Raw genomic sequence first — 20,642 nt, 5'->3', positions numbered from 1 at the left:
ATTTAAAAAGATAAAACTTATTGTCTGTGTCAGTTACATCTCTTCCTATCATCACCAAGAGAGAAAGCATAAAAATAAAAAAAAAAAAAAAGAACCTACACAATGTGTCGTGAAACTGTGAAATTCACCATATGTATATTCCAATTCCGTGTACTTATGAAATTTTTTTAATTTTTTTTGCCTATTTTGACTTCTAACCCCATCAAAGCAAGCGCATATGTGTGCTTCTGCCTAACTCATGTAAAAAAAAAAAAAAAAAAAAAACAAACAAAAAGGAAACAAAAAAAAAAAAAAAAAAAAAAAAAAAAAAAAAAAAAAAAAAAAAAAAAAAAAAAAAAATATCTATGTGCTCATATACAACATGGCTTCTCTGTTTATTTAACCGGAGGAGTACTTAGATTTAGTCTCTCAGATTCTTATCACTAACGGATAAATTTATATATTACTTTTTTTTTTAGACATGCTTAATTTTGAAATTTTTTTTGCCTTTTTTGACTTCTAACCCCACAAAAACAAGCGCATATGTGTGCTTCTGCCTAACTCAAGAAAAAAAAAAAAAAAAAAAAAAACAAACAAAAAGGAAAAAAAAAAAAAAAAAAAAAAAAAACAAAAAGGAAACAAAAAAGACACAAAAAGGGAACAAAAAAGCAAACACCTTAATTCGATTTATGAATGTGTTTTCCCATGAATCTGCTTCTATACACGTTATGGATTCAGTTCGTCTGTTTGTTGCCCCGATCACTCTCTGGGTTCAGCCGTTCAAGGACCCCAAGAGAGGGGTGCCAGCACAGGAGCGTGTACAGTAGCATCACTACATGCAAAATCAAAAATGTGAGTTAAAAACGTACTATGAAAAAAAATCCTGCTGATGAAGTACATACAGATAAAGTTACCGCATGAAGACACACATGATTAGCCATCCATGGTGGCCAAACCAACTGTGTCCTTTTTCTTCTCTCTATATATTGTAGGCATGCATAAACGTGTTGTAGTTCTGAATTGGAATGACTTGGTTTAGTCTCTCATCTCGCTTCGTCCGGTCGCCTGCAAGGAATGGGGAAAAAAAAAAAAAAATAGATAGATAGATAGATAGATAGATAGGAGACAGATATATAGGAGACAGATATTTAGGAGGCAGATAGATAGGAGACAGATATATAGGAGACAGATATATAGGAGGCAGATAGATAGATAGACAGACAGATAGACAGACAGATAGATAGGAAACAGATATGACGAAACAGACGTGGCATCGAAGAACGAAGTAAAGGTATGTCGCGTGGAAAGATTGGTCTCAAGACAAAGGATGTATCAAAGCAAAAGGAATGTGTTGGTGGAGAGCGATGATTGCTGTGGTTACTCTTTATCTGGACTGGGTTCCTATCAATGAATAACTTCCCATCCATATTGTGAAAACATTTGCGATAATCATAGAAGAAGAAATAATTTTGTACATGATTCGAGTTTCTGGTGTTCAGGTAATAATTTTTTTTTCGAACACATAGCTCCAATGAAATATTGGTTCTCAGCAAGTCATCTTTTATATTATTAATATTCTCCTGTACATTCTTTCCTCTTTTTCCTTTAGTCTTAATTGATCTGTTGCCAATATCTTTCCTCTCATTCTTTTTGTTTGAAAACAACAACTCCTCATCGTTATAATATTGTGTATTGGCAATTCTCTTGGGAAAAAATATTTCTTCTAATGGAGAATATTCATACCTTTTCTTGTAAACCATCCCTGAGGTAGCGTCCTTCTGTCTGTCTCTTTGGCCAATCTACCAACGTATGTTCTAAAATATACACATATAATTGTGTGTGCTGAAACATGCAAATATAGTTACGTATATTTTAGAACACGCCAATACTTTTTTTTTTTTTTTTTTTTGTGATGTACTCTTTATGTAACTCTCAACTCCTTACAGCAGAACACCCAGCCCACAAAATCCTGCCAATGCACATAAAAAAAAAAAAAAAAAAAAAACTACAAAAACAACTGCAAGGAGTAACAATATGATCGTGTGCAGACTCGTACCTTGAGGTATCTTTTAGCTGCTCTTTTTTTGAAAATATATCTGCTTTTTTTTTTTTCCCACGCGAGGGGCAAACCAGGGCATGTCGCGAAATACAGAGCAAAATAGCAAAGCAAAATAGCAAAGCAAAATAGCAAAACAAAATAGCAATACAAAAAAAGTAAAAAAAAAGTGAAAAAAAATAACAAACAAAAAAACTTCAAGAATTGCCTACGGTGTCTCTTTACTGATTTGACTTTACCTGGGGGGCTGACTTTTTTTTTTTTTTTCTTTTTCAAAAAAACACTACTTTTTCGTGGCTCAAGAAAGAAAAAAAAAAAAAAAAAAAAAATTCACAAAACAGGTGTAACACAAACATGTCATAAAGATGAATGGACCAAATAAAGTAAGGCATTTAATTTTTTTTTTTTTTTTTTTTTTTTTTTTTTTTAACACATTTGTGGCTCACCGCGTGATAATTTCCCCGTTCCCTCCTATTCTGCAATTAGTTACTTATTTTGTTTCGCTTTGTTTCGCTTTGTTTCGCTTTGTTTCGCTTTGTTTCGCTTTGTTTCGCTTTGTTTCGCTTTGTTTCGCTTTGTTTCGCTTTGTTTCGCTTTGTTTCGCTTTGTTTCGCTTTGTTTCGCTTTGTTTCGCTTTGTTTCGCTTTGTTTCGCCTTGTTTTGCCTCATTCCGGCTCGTTCCTCCTCGTTTTGTTCGTCCCACTGTTCCGCTTGGGGAGTTGTGCATATCCCAGCACTTTCCTAATCGGGCAGATATGTATATAATACCTTCCCACTTTTCTGAAGGAGAAAAAAAATTCACCTACTTTTCTCTACTCCACACAGGGGATATATACCCATCTCATATTTTTTTTTTTCCCCTTTTTTTACAATTTGCAGTTTAAAATTTAACTACTATATTGTAGGGGTATTAACAGGTCCGCAAAGTGACTCCAAAACGGGCAAGATGAGAAAAAAAAAGTGAAAAAAAAAGTGAAAAAAAAAGAGAAAAAAAAAGAGAAAAAAAAAATATCTTATACCGAAAAAGGGTGAGAAAAGGAAAAGAAAAAAAAAAAGATCTGTCAACGACTTCAAATTGGCGACCTAACCCCAAATGTGAAAAAAGCGCAGCTCCAGGTTTGGTCAGCTAAAAAATAATAAAAAATAATAATAACAATAACAGGAGCTGGAGCTGGAAAAGCAGTAATGGTAAAATAAGGGGCTCGAGAAAGGATTTCCAACCAGCAACTGCATCTCAGTAGCTGCTTCTACCCAAGTGCATCTCAGCAACTACTTCTCAGTAGCTGCTTCTACCTAAGTGCATCTCTGTGGCCGCTTCCGCACGATGGGAAATAAGAAATACGTGTACATCCAACTGTCGATGAATAACATCGTGCTAGGAAAGGTATACATAGAACTGTTCAATGATCCAGAGGTGAAAAATTCCGTAGAAAATTTCCTCTGCCTCTGTAGGGGTAACAAGTACCACAGCATATACTCAGGGGAGACCTTAACGTACAAAAATTGCATAATCGAAAAAGTAAAAAAAAATAAATGCATAAAAAGTGGGTACTTAATAAAAAAAGTGATTTATGATGAGAAGGGGAATGCACGACCATCGCTAGCAAGCAGAACTGAACAATCGGATAGTTATCAAAAGTATGAAAATGTTGAATGCATCTTCGGTCGTAGTTATAACAAAGAGTATTCCAAGAGGAGACACTTCAATGCAGGGCTTCTTACCATGGTACAAATTGAACATAAGAAATATTCTTCCATTTTTAAAATTACTCTTAATAAGGTTAGTAAATATAACGATAAAAATATTGTAATCGGACGAGTTGTTAAGAACATGCATATTCTTAGAGCTATAGAACTTATACCAGTTACAAACAATTATGAACCCAAAATATGCATCTACATTTCCGATTGCGCACAAGTTCATGAATCTGTTTTCAAACGAGAACGTCTTTCATCTAGACAAAAATATATAGACGACCTCTTCGCAACCGTGGGAGGGAAAAGTGCTAGTGCAGATCCAGATGCAGATTCAGATGCAGATTTAGATGCAGATCCAGATCCAGATGCTCAAAGTGACGGCAGCATTATGGGTGATCCTACTGACCATGATGAAAGTGAACAAGGAGATGAGAAAAAACAAATGCACAAGAAAAAAAAAACCGCCCGTATGGAAATTTTCAACAAAGATGAAAAAAAAAATAAAATTAAAAAAAATAAAAATACAGAAAAAAAAAAAGGGATAGAACTATTGAATCGTATCTTATCAGACATAGATTCACTTGGTACAGCAGAATCAACAGTGCCCATAGAAGACATGGCTAATACTGAAGTAAGCTCCACCAAACAAAAAAGACACTATTGTAAAAAGGATCCTTACCAGGAGGAAAAGAAGAAAGAAATAATCCACCCTCAACAATTAGAATCCTCCTATGAAGAAAATATTTCTCGTAAAATGACAGACAGAGAAAAAAGGATGCTTGAAATTGAACTCAAAATTAACCAATCTAAAGGGCTAAACGAAATAGAAGTAAAGAATGAACAGCTAATGAAAAATTCGCTTATCTCTTCTCGTGGAACATCCTCTGCAAGCAGATTCGATGAGTACATAAATTATCAGTATGAGAAGAATAATAAAATTGCAAATACATCTGCGAGGAGAGTAGAGGAGCAGATTCAGTCAAGTGAATATCATCCAACATATGCAAACACAAGTGGCGTACAGAATGATGATGATCCCCCAAGTAGTGATGAAGGAAATAAAGACATCTCAAGTATCTACACAACAAGTGCTATTCATGCAAAAGGTGAATTAAAAAAAAAATATAAAAACAACAAAAATGACGTAAGCGAAGTTGATCGGGATGTCAAATTTTTTAAAAAAATGAAATTCAATCTTTCTATAAATAGAAAAATTTATGAAGAAAAAAAAAAAATATTTGGAGAAAATTTTTACGGTCAAAATTTATTGATTAATGATAATTCGAAATGTACAGAAAATGACAAAAATAAAGTTATTAAATTTTGCAAAAAGCAAGAAATGGCCAGAAGTAAACTCAGTCGAAAAAGAAACCATGAAGGCGAAGTATTCAAAAATTACATTAACAGAAGAAACAAAATGTATAACAAAAAGCTCGATCGTTACTTTAACAAGCACACGGTGGAAATTCGCCAAAACTTGGAGAGAAACGCTTAGCTCGATTCTGTTCATATATGCATATGTATGCAAATCATGTGCCTGTACGCATGTGTGTACGTTCGTGTGGGATGGCCTTACCTGCCACACCATGTGAGGTATATATAAGAGAAATTTCCTCCACACTCCTGCATTTGGGAACCAATTGGCCACTCTACCTACCCATCCGAGTGTGCTTCTCTAAAATAGTGACAAAGATGCTCCAAATTCGGATATAAAAATTGGCAAAAATTAGGGCAAAAAGTGGGGCAAAAATTAGGGCAAAAATTAGGGCAAAAATTAGGGCAAAAATTGGAACGAAAATGACATCTCGTTCGTGCTTTTCTACTCCAAAGTTATGCGCACTCAGTCGCGAGTAGGACCAAATGTTTATAACTTTTTTTTTTGCAATTCACTGTGAACCGTCCAACCGCTATATATTTGGGGAGTTCACAACTTGGCCCGATTTTTGCCCCGTTTCAGAGTAAATATATTGGCTATCTCGAAGGGGTTCTTAACTAGCGGAGATATGATATTGCCAATCCTATTTGATATCTGTGGAGTGATCAGTTTCGAATATACTGAGAGATCATTGACCTCCTTGTTTAGATTTATGTTTAATGACTTTTCATATTGACTTTTTTCATATGGATATGGTACTTTATCAATGTAATATTTGTTGAATTTTTTGTCCTTTTTGTTGAGAAGATTTATAGAATGGATAGGTATTTTTTTTTTTTTTTCAATGATTTCTTTTTCCTTTATAATTTTATTTTTTTCCATTTCTAAAAGTGTTTCATAATTGCACCATTCCCTTACGTTAAGTTTTTCCAGTTCTACTTTTTCGCTATCGCTTAGTTCGTATAACTCCTCGTCTTCCTTATGTACATTAACTCCATTTAAATTCACATTTATGTAATCTTCATAAATGTTGTTCTCAAAATTGTAAACTGTTAATTTCTCTCCACAGTTTTGCAGCACCGCTTCGTCATCTATAGCATCTATGTCGAAGATGTTTTTCACTTGACATTTGCGTCCTTTCCCAGATGCAGGGTCCACCTCCAATGGGTTCACCTCCAGCGGGTCCACATCTAATTTGTTCTTCTCCAACGGGTTCGTCTCCTGCGGGTCCACATCTGATCGGTTCTTTTCCAACGGGTTCGTCTCCGACGGGTCCACATCTGATCGGTTCTTTTCCAACGGGTTCGTCTCCGACGGGTCCACATCTGATCGGTTCTTTTCCAACGGGTTCGTCTCCGACGGGTCCACATCCGACAGGGCTACTTCTCCCAAAATGCCACCCTTCCGCAAGGCATTCTCCAAATCTGTATCCTTTGCCAGCTGAGCCCTGGCCCTCGACACCTCCTTCTTACTCGATCTGTGTAGTTCGCTTCTCACTTCTAAGTCATGGTATTTCTCTGCATCGTCCGTTATTCCATCTGTGGAGGAGCAGACAACAGAATCACCATCGTTCTCATCGGCTTTCTGCTCAATCTTAGAAAGCAGTTTTTTTCTCTCTTGATATATCTCTTCGTCCCTTTTTCTTTCTTCGGCATTTTTCACAAAGGAAAATCGTAAGAGGTTTCTCTTTTGTAGTTCCTTGCGAACTTTTCTTTTTTTATGCGAAGATTCGTCATATGTTTCTCCCACCTCGCTCCTACTTTTCATATCACCCCTGTCATCATTTGGAGCACTATCATTATCTAAGCTGATTGAATCGTCGCTACCAGAATGGTCTACGTCCTCCACATTCTGCACAACCACTTTTTCGATAATCCTCTTTAACATATTTTTTTCCTCCTTATCGGCTTGAAAGCTTCTAAGCATCTGCTTTTTTAATTCCTCATTTTTGTAACGATTTAGCATGCGTACCGCTTTCCTCTTCTTCACATTGTTTATTAAATTTCTTTTCTTTGCATACTCTTTTTCATAATTTTCTATATTTCTTGCCAAATATGGATGTTCAGAGTATATTTTTTCTAAAATTTTCTCTTCCTGCTTTTTCTCCTTCATTCGTAAGTGTCTGCGGTATGATTTAGACTTTATTCTTTTTTTGTATTTATTTTTTTTATGCTCCTTCAATAAAAGTGCTTTAAGTTGGGAAATCTTTTTTAATTCTTCCATTTTTTTCTCTTTCTCTGTTTTTAACACATCATCCGACACGATTAACATTTTAGATTTCCTCAAATTATTCTCCATTTCTTTTTCGAATTCGTGTGCTGTGATTTCGACATCTCCCTTTCTCTCAAGACATCCTTCGCCTCTTCCTTCTACTTCCTCTGCCACGTAAGCCACATCTTCCACGTCTTCCACGTCTTCCACTTCTCCCACTTCTGCACCTCTCCTGAAGTATCTTCTGAGAATTCCCTTGTTAATAAACTCGGACGCCTTCGACATCTCTCCAGCACCGTGCCGTTTTTTTACACCATATCCAAAATGTACGCGTTGCGAATTTTGTATAACAAAAAAGGACTTATTCATTTTATTTAACAGTTCTACATTTTTAATGTAACTCAAATGTGAATTCATTTTCTCTTCCTCCAAGATAGATATATGGTTACGTGTTCCTTTCTCATCATTCCCCCTCTTCAACAATTTAATATCTTCACTTATTTGTATTCCTGGAAATTTTTCTCCTGAATATATAAAGTCAGATATATCTACATGTTCATCTGGCTTATCAATTTTGTAAACATCGTCTTTCTGAGAAAAGTATTTATATGTATCCATATCATCCTCATAATGATCGTCTTCATATTCCACTTCTTCAGAATGCAAGGGTGGTGATACTACATTCTTTATGCCAATTCTTTTGACACCTTTCGTTAGTTCCTCTCTCCCCTCTTGTTCATTATTGTTGTAGTTTTTTAAAAAATTTATGAAATTTTTCGAAAAATTTTTTTTCTTCTTCTTCTTCTCATCCTCCTCGTTTTCTATATCATCCAAATATTTCTCTTCATCTAGAACTTTTTTTTTCAATTTTTTTTTTTTTTTTTTTTTTTCCCCATTCATGGGAATAAATTCACTAGATAAATAGGAGTGGGGCCCACGTTCCATATGGCCACTCGTGTAATCATCTGTTGGCCATTCTTCTTCGTCGTCGTCCTCGTCCTCGTCCTCGTCCTCTTCCTCATCCACTTCTCCCCCCCACTGCTTTATTTCATTCGTATTTGTTTTTTGTTTTTTTTTTTCCGTCCACTTCTTCATCCATTTCTTATTCATCTTTTTATCTACTTCCTTGGATTCCCCTTTTTTTCCATTTTTTGCCCCAACCACTTGTTTAGTCTTCTTAAAATGAATTCCCTTCTTTAGTACGTGCTCCTGTTCACTATGTTCATCATCTTCATTGTCCAATCTGGAAAGGTCATCAACTCTAATCCTTTTATTGAAAGCTAGATCTTTTTTTTTTTTCTTCTTCTCATTAGAGTTCTTAACTTTCTTATCCTTAATTTTGGTATCAATTTTGTTAACCTCATTATCTTCACTGCTCAAATTTGTATTTTCCCTTTTTCTATTTTTTTCCGCCTTTTTCGCTTTTTCCATTTTTTTCCCCTTTTTCGCTTTTTCCATTTTTTTCCCCTTTTTCGCTTTTTCCATTTTTTTCCCCTTTTTCGCTTTTTCCATTTTTTTTACCTTTTTTAACTTTTTTTTGAGGGACGGTATTTTTCCCTTTTCTATCAACTTGACAACTTTGCGCATCATGGACTTTTTTCCATTTTTCAGTTTTCCTTTTTTCTTTTTTTCTTTCCTTTCATTTTCGACCAAATCACCATTTAACGTTATTTCCCCCCCCTGCTTGTGATCTTCCATTAGTGTATTCGTCGTTCGATATGCTAAAGTTTTCACAGAAAGTTTGAATACATTATGTGTATATTAACAAGGACCCCTACATTCATGGAGATTGTGTAGTCATGCGTTCAGGTATGCATAATGAGAGCAATGCCCTTGGGGAGTGTTTTTTTTTTTTCTCACTTCTTCACAACTGGAGTTTCCTCTGCACTTCCCCCCTCCCAGTGCTGCAACATGAGATATAATAATAAGCTTTTTTTTTATATTATTTTTTATTATTTTTTATTATTTTTTATTATTTTTTATTATTTTTTATTATTTTTTATTATTTTTTATTATTTTTTATTATTTTTATATTATTTTTATATTATTTTTATATTATTTTTTTTTATTTTTCATTTACTCGCAAACTTCGAAGCTTTTAAATTAGGCTTACTCTCACATAGAAGAGACCAATTTTTTATCGGTAAAGATGGGATAAAATGAGTTAAAACAGAAAAAAAAAAAAAAAAAAAAAAAAAAGAAATTTACTAAACTGTTCTATCAAGAGAACAATGTTTGTTCTTTTTCTTCTTTTTTTCCTTTTTTTTTTTCTTTTTTTTTTTGCGATTTTGCGCCGTTCAATTATATTTAAATTCACGTTGTTCTCATTTTCACATCCCACTTCTTGCCTTTTCGTCAAGGGATAGGAGAATATCCTTACCCATGCGGCTCAAAAGTGGAAAACGTGGAACCGCTAAGAAGGGGGAGAAGAACATATGTAGGGAAGATGTACATATGGTACATAATAATTATTATTCTCCTCTTTGTCGCATTGAATTTTTCCTATATATATGTATCGATCAGGTCTCGTTTTTTTCCTTTTATTCATTTATCATTTTTTTTTTTTTTTTTTTCCTTGTGGGGTTTATCTGTATGCATATAAATATGTTAAAACCCCACAAGGAAAAAAAAAAAAAAAAAAATCTTTTAAAAAATTACAAAATACAGTGTTCCAAAAAATATAGCATGTGAGATAAGGAGGAAAAAAAAAAAAAAGAAAGGACTATTTTTTCCCAATGGGATAGGATGAATAACCAAAAAAAAAAAAAAAAAAAAAAAAAACACATTATAGTAAGGACAACACCCCACTTGCTTCGAAAAATTGATATGCTAATCCAATGTAAGTCTCCAAGTATACCGTTAATATATACTTACATCAAGTTACACACCAAACAAGTAAAATGGCAGAAAAGAAATGAGAAACGCATTTTTGGAAATTTTTTTTAATGTACAGTTTGCCTCATTTACACAGCTGTTGTGAAACGGACTCTTAACATATAGTATAGTATAAACCAGACCATCCCCAATTCTTTAATGAAAATTATAACCGCATAGACTTTTATATATAAACACATATGCCCTGAGTATGTGTTCGGAACATTAACCAAATACATGATAGAATTGTTAAAGAAATCAAAACATGTTTTTCTTTTTCTTGTTTTATATAACGCGTTTATTGTATTTACTCAATTTAAAACAAAAAAATAAAATAAATAAGAGCTGGGAGGAGAAGACATTCCTCGTATGTCCATATTTCTTCTCACTGCTCCTTCGCCTTAAAAAATATAATAAAAACAAGACAAATAAGAAGGTACAAACGGTAAGAGGAACAAAAATGCATACACACACAAAAAAAAATCGAATAGTATGGTGTAACTGAAAAAAAAAAAAAAAAAAAAAAAACTATAAAATCTGAACTGTTCATACAGAATGAGAACAAATTGATGTAATCCGAATGAAAAAAAATAAAATAAAGTATAAGATCTGAACTGTTCATACAAAATGAGAACAAATTGCTACAATCCGTATGCAAAAAAATAAAATAAAATAAAGCATAAGATCTGAACTGTTCATACAAAATGAGAACAAATTGCTGCAATCCGCGTGAAAAAAAAAAATAAATAAAATAAAGTATAAGATCTGAACTGTTCATACAGAATGAGAACAAATTGCTGCAATCCGAATGAAAAAAAAAAAAAAAATAAAATAAAGTATAAAATTTGCAAACAAATGTATTCTAACATGGACAAATATACATCTTGATCTTGTCTTAGCGAAATAACCCACAGGTTAAAAGCTCAGAATTATGCAATATTACCCCCAACAGGATGTGACAACGACCCGTTGCTAATTCGAATTGATAAGTCTTAACGAGTCTTGTAGCGCCTTGGTGTAGTGATTTACAGCCTGTACAATGTCATCATCTGCGGCTTCCCGTGCCTGGGATTCTAATATTAAGCCGTTTTTTACGGTTGCTATTTCTTCCATCACAAAGTTTTGGAAGTTTTCGTTTTTGCCTTTCCGTTCGCGCTTTATCTCTTCTATGTATGATATTATTTCCTGATATTTGCTGTCCCGAATATTCTAATAAGGCAAAAGGGAGGGGAACGAAAAAATATGCACATGTTGGGTGTAACCGGCATTCAATTCACAGCAAATTCATCGCAACCCACACAGTAGCTCTCACTAACACAGTTATGCAAAACCAAGCGGACCAGGCCCCTCCTATTAACATGCCTCCCCAAGTGTCGCTACAAACATGAAGAGGGATGCAGAAGCACTAGTGGACAGTGCATGAACTTACCTTCTCCGTGGCAATTTTGCTCTCAGACTTTTTTTCGATTTCCTCAAGCTTCTTGCAGATGTTATTTTCCTTTTCCTTGTTACTTATTTTTTCTCGCTGAAAAGCAGACTGAAGGTTTGAGAATTCTTTAGCAATGCTGCTGTTTTTCTTTTCCAAATTTTGAATGCATTTAATTTTTTCATTTTCTATGTTATCACTAATGGTGTTTATCTTATCGTTCAGAACTTTGATGGCATTTTCGATTTCACTTACCTTATCATTTACAACATTTTCAATTTTTTCTTGCACTTTTAATATCTCAGATGAAAAAATACTTTGAATATTTCTATTGTGCTCAATTCGCTTTTTTATTTCACTATTTAAATTCTTTTCTAATTTGTTAATAGCTTCTCTAATAACATAAATTTTTTCCTTCTCCACATTTTTCTTTTGTAATATTTCATTTTTTATTTCTTTTTCAAATCCTTCAATTTTTTCACACAATCGTTTTATTTTTATTTTTGTATTATTGTTAATACATTTCTCGTTAATGTCAAGGGATTTCCTTGTCATCTCACTGAAGAACATATTCTCATTCAAGTTGTTTCCCTTACTACTTGTTGCCTTCTTTAAATTACATCCAAAATTTCCTTTCTTCTGCATTTTCCCCCTATCACTTCGAACTTTTCCTGTTTTATAGAACGAGCTATCATCATGAAATCCTCCGCTTCCTCCACTCGCATGTGTTGATCCGCTTATCTGTGTGGTAGTACTCAAATGAGTAGTACCGCTTGTGTGAGGTGCAACATTTATATGATTCCCTCCACGGATTCGATCTGAATCCACACCACTCGTACACACATTGCTCATGCTTAATTTCAAATTTGTTTTGCTCACTGTGTCTTCCGAAAAGTTCTTATTCATCATCATTGTCATCATCCCCTTTCCCTCCCTGCAATTGTACATAATGTCGTTTTTTGTTAAATTCAGGGAATTGTTTACACTTGAATTGTCGTAAAAGGTATTATCCTTTAGAGAGGTAAAATCTCGCAATGTGCAAGATATACCTTCTTCTCTGATATTTTCTTCGTGTGTGTTTTTTTTTATTTTATATTTATTACTAGAAAATTTCTTATTGTTGGCCTTTCTAAAATCACTGCTTAAGTTGCTACTTCTTATCTCATCCCCTGTTAAAAAAAATTCGCAGTTATTTATGTTGAATGGTTTTTCTTCTTCTTTGTCTGTATTTATTTTGTGAAATCTGTATGCATCTTCAAGATAGTCATTATTCTTATTAATGATGCAATTGTTGTTGCTATTGTTGTTTACGTTGCTGTTCTTGTTGCAGTTGTTGTTTATGTTGCTGCTGCTGCTTCTACTTCTGCTTCTGCTGCTGTTGCCCTTATAATCATCATCACCAAATTCGTTGTCGAATTTAAAAATTTCCCTGCTGCTTTTCTCTCCTGAACTGAAACTACTGAAATTTCCCCTCTTATCAAAATTATTCACGTTCTCTTTACTGTTATAGGAGGAGAGATTATCATCTGATTTCTTGAACGATTCTGTCTCTCTTTTGTTGTAGTTACTGGGTGGATCGTTCATATCGAACATTATATTTTATGCTATATATTATGTTATCGATAAACTTTAGCACCTGTTCTATGATATACTAGACAATTCGCAAAAAAAAAAAAAAAAAAAAAAAAAAAACTCTTCCTTATTCTGGATTTTTAAACTGAATAGTCTACTTTTGTCCCTTCTACAGATAAACTCTTCCTCTTTTATATATAAACAAAAGCAAGGTACCTATCGGCACTACAATGTTTTTTTTATTTTTTATTTATTTATTTTTTTATTGCATGAACATGCGACTTGTGTAATATGATGCTACAGTAGGACCAGAAGTTGCAAATCTACAAACACTACATATGACACGTCAAAGATTAAAAAAATTGGATTTCTTTCCAATTTTGAAATTAGCACATAAATACACACTGCTAATTTGTGTGCAGATAAAAACGCGCTGCTAATTTATGTGCAGGTAAAAATGTGCTACTAATCTGTATGCAGGTAAAAATGTGTTGCCAATTTGTATGCAAGTAAAAACGTACGACCAATTTAGTTTTTTTTTTTTTTTTTTTTTATATATATTACTCTAAAATGAGCAAACTGTGTTCATAGTAATGAAAAAAAAGTATTTAATGTATGTATATTTGCATATATTTATATGTATCAACTAAGAATGAGACTATTCGCACGAACGAAAAAGTGCGCGCTGTCTTATTGGAAAAAGGAAAAGGTGAAAAAAAAAGGTGAAAAAAAAAGGGTGAAAAAAAAAAGGGAGAGTTTTCACTTCAAATAAGCAGAATGGAAACGAATTTTTCTTTTTTAATTTTCCTTTTTTTCTGTCTTTTTTATTGCCAAAAATTGGCCTAAGTGAGTTCCTCGCCCGTATCTCAAACTTCGGTTGAACAAAACCGTCTAAAGGATTTGGTGGGGCGGTGCAAAATTGGGAAATAAAATGGGAAATAAAATGGGAAATAAAATGGGAAATAAAATGGGGAAAAAATGGGGAAAAAATGGGGAAAAAATGAGGAAAAAATAGGAAAAAATGAAGAAAAAACGAAGAAAAAACGAAGAAAAAACGAAGAAAAAACGAAGAAAAATATGGATAAAAAATGGGGAATAAAATAGGTACCAAAATGGAAATGAAGCGAGACAGTGGAGAATTGAGCGAAAGTGGAAGGAAGGGAAATGAAATGAACTGAAGTGGACGAAACTGCAACAAGTGCCACACCTTTTCTACGTGTACTATGACTTGGGGAAAGGAGGGGAAGAACAAAAGTGCAAACAAAAGGCAATGATACAGGTGCGTATTCACACATATATGTGTTTATGGCATACGTGCAAAAAATTAACCGATACATGTGTCCATACAAAAAAAAAAAAAAAAAACAGGAAATTTTGTTACCATTCCTATCTTCTCCCCTTCCCAAGGAATGAAAATATTTACATATTACTTTTTCTTTAATGATTTTTAAAAAAAATTGCATGAAAAACTTACTAAGTGTAACACCATGTGATCAGTTACGCAAAAAAAAAAAAAAAAAAAAAAAAAAAAAAAAAAAGTGAGGCATCCGTCAAGGTAAAATATCCTCATTTTTTTATCGAAAATATGAACATAGATAATTGTAATTTTCTTAGAGAAATATACTCATAGAAATTAGGGAAATGAATTATCTTAACTTCCAATCGTTGACACATGTATACAAAGATCTTTCCCTAGCACGGTCTGTATATATATATATATATATATGCACACATGCAGACAAAGTAGAAAAATTAATTTAACTCCAATCCTTTCCCCCCCCCCCCCCCCTACCTTTATCGAATTGAACATGTCATTCTTCAAACAGACATGATTATGCAGAAATAAATTTTCACAAAAGGTCTTGTTCATGTAAGTTACGTGCATACCCGTTGATAGCAACACCGCTTCAGAGGAGCACAAAATAAGATAAAAAGAAAAAAAAAAAAAAAAGAACAACAGGGCAACAGAGCAGGTATAGCTCCACTTGAAACGATGAAATGTAATAATACCGACTAAACCAAATATGACAACTGCTCAAAGGTGAACGGATCAGCTTTTTCCCCTTTCACAAAAAAAGAAACATGTAGTATTATAGTCCTGCAAGTGAATACATTTTTTGCACACGCTTAAGCCTAATGGAGCATGTTCAAAACATTCTTATAAAAATTTTTTAACACAGAGAAACCAACGAATAGTAACTTAATGTAACTTAATTCAATACAATATTGTGTTTACAAAAAATCATACAAGAGAGTTTTTTCCAATTTAAGATTTTTTTTTTTTTTTTTTATCTTCCCTTTTTGTTTCATATATTTTGTCTGCAACTGGGGTGCATAAATTGTGTGTAAGGATTGTATACATATATATATATATATATATATATATATGTGCATCGCTTCACTAAGCACAATAATAAATATAACCAATTGAGATGTCCTATCCAATCTCTGTTTTTCCACAGTTAAATTCACAGCGTAATTAAAAGGGGGGGAATAGGAACAAAAGCGATAAAAAATTAAGGTGTTTTAAAAATGTTGAAAAATAATGTACCGTCTCTTCCTTCTTCAGGGCGCTGCATATTTTTAACGCCTGAAACCTAGCTCCTCAGAAGAGATAAAACACAACAAAATGTAGTACATCATAACAAAATGTAGTACAGTATAACAAAATGTAGTACATCATAACAAAATGTAGTACATCATAACAAAATGTAGTACATCATAACAAAATGTAGTACATCATAACAAAATGTAGTACAGTATAACAAAATGTAATACAGTATAACAAAATGTAGTACATCATCATAACAAAATATAGCACCGCATAACAAAATGTAACAAAAAAAAAAAAAAAAAGCTGCAGAGTACCAAACTGGTCGTCTCTTGTCTCCGCGCGATCCGACAAGCCAACATGACAAAGCAGAACCCCAACACATATTTACAAACACGCTCTTATATTTTATGTATCCATTAACTTTTGTATATAACTCCCCTTTCTAAACTTTTTCAAGTGTTACTTTTTATTTAGTTACTTTTTCATCTAAACATAGAATGACCTATTTCTAGCTATTCAATAAGTTTTTTTTTTTTTTTTTTTTTTTTTTTTTTTTTTTTTTGTTCATAAAAACAACACAATTGATCAGGTAAAATGTCAACATAACAATGTACTGTTCACCAATGTGGAACTATTAAAATTCCTTTCTTCCCTCATATGTTATCCTAAAAATGAAAAATACGAAATTATCCCATTTCACCATGCCAAACGTAAGAAGCATTTATTACATCCTCCAATTTCCCCAACCCTACCATGGACATTGATCTCACTTTCAAAGCTGCTGGGAAGCTCTCCGGTCATAAAGGTTGTTTTTTACACAATTGTTCACACTGATAGGGCATAGATTGTATATAAGTATAAACAAATGTACATACACAAATGTACATACACAAATGTACATACACAAATGTACATGCACAAAATTACGTGCACAAAATTACGTGCACAAAATTACATGCACAAAATTACATGCACAAATTTACATATACATATGTACAAATACTCATACATAATCTATACCTTATCTCCACACGAGCAATTATGATCGAGCTATCACGTCTGTATCCACAATTTTGCTACTCACCTGTCTGGGGAAAAAAAAAAAAAAAAAAATATATATATTCCTAAAAACCACCATGAACATTAAAGTGGGAACCTTTACCACATATCAGTGCAGCACAAGAGAGAAATCATTACCACCACAAGATTATATACTATAAATTCTTCAAAAAAATATATATTTTTTTTTCTTCCGTTTTGCAACATCACTATACAGCGTGCATAACGAAAATTTTATTTAGCAACGATGAGAACTATATCGTGAGTTCAAGTTTGGACAACACTATTTGTCTCTGGAATGTAAACACACACTTACACATAAACACATACAAAGGTAGAATTCTACGTGTGTCATTTCTGTTTATAAAAGGGAACAACAACGCATACGTATATGCACATGCACAATAACGCTCTTACATTTTTACAAACTTTGAAACCGATTTAAAACTCATTTCTGTTTGCAGATGTGCACAAAAAGGGAATAAACGATATAGCCCTTTTCCGAGACAATACGAAAATTTTCTCAGCAGGTTCTTATATACACAAAATATGTCTCCAAATTAGAGTGAATATATACACTGATTGACCTGATTATTTCTCCATATTTGCCTAACCTTTTGTGTGCTTCCTCAGGAAATGACGCACACATTTACCTTTGGGATACCCTCTCTAACAAAATTTTAAATAGGATTTACATTAATGGTTACTAAGAAAAGCATGATCATGTATAAATGCAATAATGCATGAACATACAAAGGAGTGATCATGAAAAAAAAAAAAAAAAAAAAAAAAAAAAATGGGATAAGAATTTGACACCTCACAACCACAGTGATATGCCATAACCCATTACTGTTAATTGAAAAATTTCCCCACTTTTTTAGACAAGGTAAATGTAATCAAGCTAAGTAACAATGAAAAACTTCTCTTTTGTACCAAAAATAATTCAGTTAATGTTTACGATTTTAGGGAGAGAGATTTCAAGAAAAAAAACACACCTTTACAAGTGCTAAGTGAAGCCAAGGACTCTATCTCTGAGTTAGAAAATCGTTTACATGTTCATAGAATCAGTTTTTTATACAGTACATTTTACATCTTCTCTTCTTTGTGCATCACGTGTGTGCATGGCCCTTACGCACATGTATATTGCATATATATAATTGTGCATGCGCATGAATCATATATAGTTATTCACATAGAGTGAAATTAGATCAGTATTCACATATTTTTTTGAGTTATCATCTTTAATATCCCCTAAATTTTAATCTCTTTTCCATGCCGTTCACTCTTTTTTCTTTTTTTTTTTTTTTTATTTTCTCCCACGTGTAGCATCTTGGTAGACGATTTCGAAATCTACACATGCAGTATTGACAATTTGTTGAGACTGTACGATTTGCGAATGGGAAAAATCCTAAGCTATGACATGAATTCGTCCATTCTAAGTATTGACGTAAGCAATGATAAGAATTATTTTTGTGTAAATTTGATAGATAACAGTATCAAGTTGGTTGAGAAGAATGGGGGTAAGGAAAAAAAAAAAAAAAAAAAAAAAATGAATAGAGTTTATTTTCCTCTCCCTGAATGGATTTTTTCACATCACAGTGCAGAAACGTGACGAACCAATAGGAGAGAAAAGCACGCGCCTCCACAGGATCCCCCACCCCTCACGCACACACATACACATGTACACACGCACGTACGGCCCCGTCTCGGACCCATCACTCTTGCAGGAAGCGTCCTGGGTCTGTACAAAGGCGACATGAACAACTGCCATCGAAGGAACATAAAATTTGACAAGAAAAATAAATACATCCTGTCTTGTTCATATAAAAACGAATTGCTTGTTTATGATATTGTAAAGAGTAACATCATTAACAATACAACTTTTTACCGGAATCTGCAATATGAAGAAAATCTAGATATTTACAAAAATACATATATTAAACTACCCATAGGAAAACCGACATACTACTTAAATATCAATAAAAATATATTAACAGAAAATTCCTATATCAACAAGGGGAAATATGACACTATTCTCAGTAAATACAAACATTATGGGACGAGAAAGCAAGTACAATCTGCTGATGAGGACTTTCAAAATGTAGATAATAAGTTGGTTTGTGGTGATATGGATGGAAACATACATGTGTTGCAGTTGTATTATGATGTCTAACTATGACTTGTCTCATGTTAGCATGTCGTACATACACCCTTTTTTACAATCATCTGTGTGAGAAATATTTTTTCTTTTTCTTTTTCGTTTCCTTTTTTTTTTTTTTTTTTTTTTTTTTACCATATTACTTTTTAAGTACACCCCTCCTTTTGTACATACGAAAAAAAGCAAAAACAATATCTTTAAACTGAGCTTTTTTTTCCTCTTTCCTTATACAAACACGTTCTTTCGAGTAAAAAAAAAAATAAAACAAAAAAAATAGAAAATAATTAAAGAATACATCTTCTCAGAATGTATGTTGTTCTTTCGAAAAATATGAACGTTCAGAATTTTTTTTTTTTTTTTGGAATGGAGAATAATCCAAAAGAGTGAGAAATAAGGGAATGAAAAAAAAAAAAAAAATAAAAAAAAAATAAACAAAAATGAGCAAGCAAAAATGAGAGAACAAAAAGGAGCGCACCAAAATGACCAAACTAAAATGAAATAGAAAATACGTATGAATAAGCAAATCAGCAAAATGACAAAATGACAAAATGACAAAACGAGGCATACATGCTTGAAACGCTTGGGAAATAATACAAAAAGCAACTCAGTCGTTTCACATGCATTTTTATTTTTATTATTTTTTTATCACAATTCATGCATAAACAACTGTATATCCTCGTCACAAATATGCTAAAAATGCTACTTCAAATACTGATGTGATGAAGTCAAGAGAAGCCTTAAGGAATGTTTCTTAAACGTTTTATTCTGAACTCTGAGTTTACCATGTTCCTGCTGTTTCTCCTTCTCTTTATTCATACTATATCTTTTTTTTTTTTTTTTTTTTTTTTTTATCATTTTAAGCCTTATGGTTGAAAAGTTCAATTAAAAAAAAAAAAAAAAAAAAAACAAGTGCATTTGAATAGTAGACCATTTAATCCCACGTTGAAATTATTTAAGAAGCAGTAACTTTTTATTTACAGGAAAAAAAAAAAAAAAAAAAAAAAAAAGCCACACAAATGTACATATAACATTTGTGTATGGAACAAAATACTCATTTTTAAGCTCCATAAGCTGGTATAACCAAAAATAAAATATACACAGAGAACTGGTTATTTATTTCACACTACTTAGAAAATTTCATTCCATAATTCACACACATACAAGCATATATATATACATATACATATACGCATGCACAAACCGGACTTCTCCTAACTAGATGAGATTATGTTACACTATAATTTTATAAGTTAACCAAAGTTTTACATGTTCTTCTACCCGAATTTTTTCATTTTTTATTTTTTTTTCCACATTTTAAATTCGTAAAGTTTCCTTTACCCCTCTTTGAGGAAAAAAAAGCAAGACTTACACGTACAATCAATCCGTGTATATGTGTGTGTATTATCACTTCTCTTTTTCTCGTGCGAGAATTGAAATATGGTAGCCACCATAGCAATGTTACCATTGCAGCTATCACACAAATACACACACAAATTTGCAGTTCAGTTTTCTCCGATTGCCACTGCACATAACAGAGGAAAATTCTTCATGTCAGCAGAACCGTCATACGCAGAAATGATTTAGACGAAGCTTAGCTTCCCACTATCCATCAGTGAAAGTATTTTTTTTTTTTTTTTTTTTTTTTTTTTTTTTTTTTTTTTCTCCCCCCACCGGGTACTA

General features: G+C 32.9%; 5 protein-coding genes across 5 annotated transcripts; 2 read left to right on the top strand and 3 right to left on the bottom strand.

Moving 5' to 3' along the window:
• Positions 1–958: 958 nt before the first annotated feature.
• Positions 959–1,739, bottom strand: PGO_011530 (hypothetical protein, conserved; the record flags this gene model as incomplete). The annotated part of the gene is made up of 2 exons (XM_028685793.1): positions 959–1,044; positions 1,361–1,739. 2 exons carry the CDS (start codon positions 1,737–1,739, stop codon positions 959–961), a joined length of 465 nt encoding a protein of 154 aa, XP_028541594.1.
• Positions 1,740–3,359: 1,620 nt separating this feature from the next.
• Positions 3,360–5,228, top strand: PGO_011520 (peptidyl-prolyl cis-trans isomerase; the record flags this gene model as incomplete). Its single annotated transcript, XM_028685792.1, has 1 exon — positions 3,360–5,228. One exon carries the CDS (start codon positions 3,360–3,362, stop codon positions 5,226–5,228), a length of 1,869 nt encoding a protein of 622 aa, XP_028541593.1.
• A 429-nt stretch (positions 5,229–5,657) lies between these two features.
• On the bottom strand, positions 5,658–8,831 carry PGO_011510 (hypothetical protein, conserved; the record flags this gene model as incomplete). Its single annotated transcript, XM_028685791.1, has 1 exon — positions 5,658–8,831. One exon carries the CDS (start codon positions 8,829–8,831, stop codon positions 5,658–5,660), a length of 3,174 nt encoding a protein of 1,057 aa, XP_028541592.1.
• Positions 8,832–11,165: 2,334 nt separating this feature from the next.
• PGO_011500 (SF-assemblin) lies at positions 11,166–13,212 on the bottom strand (the record flags this gene model as incomplete). The annotated part of the gene is made up of 2 exons (XM_028685790.1): positions 11,166–11,402; positions 11,623–13,212. 2 exons carry the CDS (start codon positions 13,210–13,212, stop codon positions 11,166–11,168), a joined length of 1,827 nt encoding a protein of 608 aa, XP_028541591.1.
• A 3,286-nt stretch (positions 13,213–16,498) lies between these two features.
• On the top strand, positions 16,499–18,977 carry PGO_011490 (mitogen-activated protein kinase organizer 1; the record flags this gene model as incomplete). Its single annotated transcript, XM_028685789.1, has 7 exons — positions 16,499–16,550; positions 17,022–17,138; positions 17,269–17,334; positions 17,438–17,506; positions 17,686–17,839; positions 18,131–18,324; positions 18,532–18,977. 7 exons carry the CDS (start codon positions 16,499–16,501, stop codon positions 18,975–18,977), a joined length of 1,098 nt encoding a protein of 365 aa, XP_028541590.1.
• Positions 18,978–20,642: the final 1,665 nt, after the last annotated feature.

Source organism: Plasmodium gonderi (assembly GCF_002157705.1).
Source record: "Plasmodium gonderi DNA, contig: Chr01, whole genome shotgun sequence".
NCBI classification, from domain to species: domain Eukaryota; phylum Apicomplexa; class Aconoidasida; order Haemosporida; family Plasmodiidae; genus Plasmodium; species Plasmodium gonderi.
This window is presented reverse-complemented; position numbering and strand designations above follow the sequence as displayed.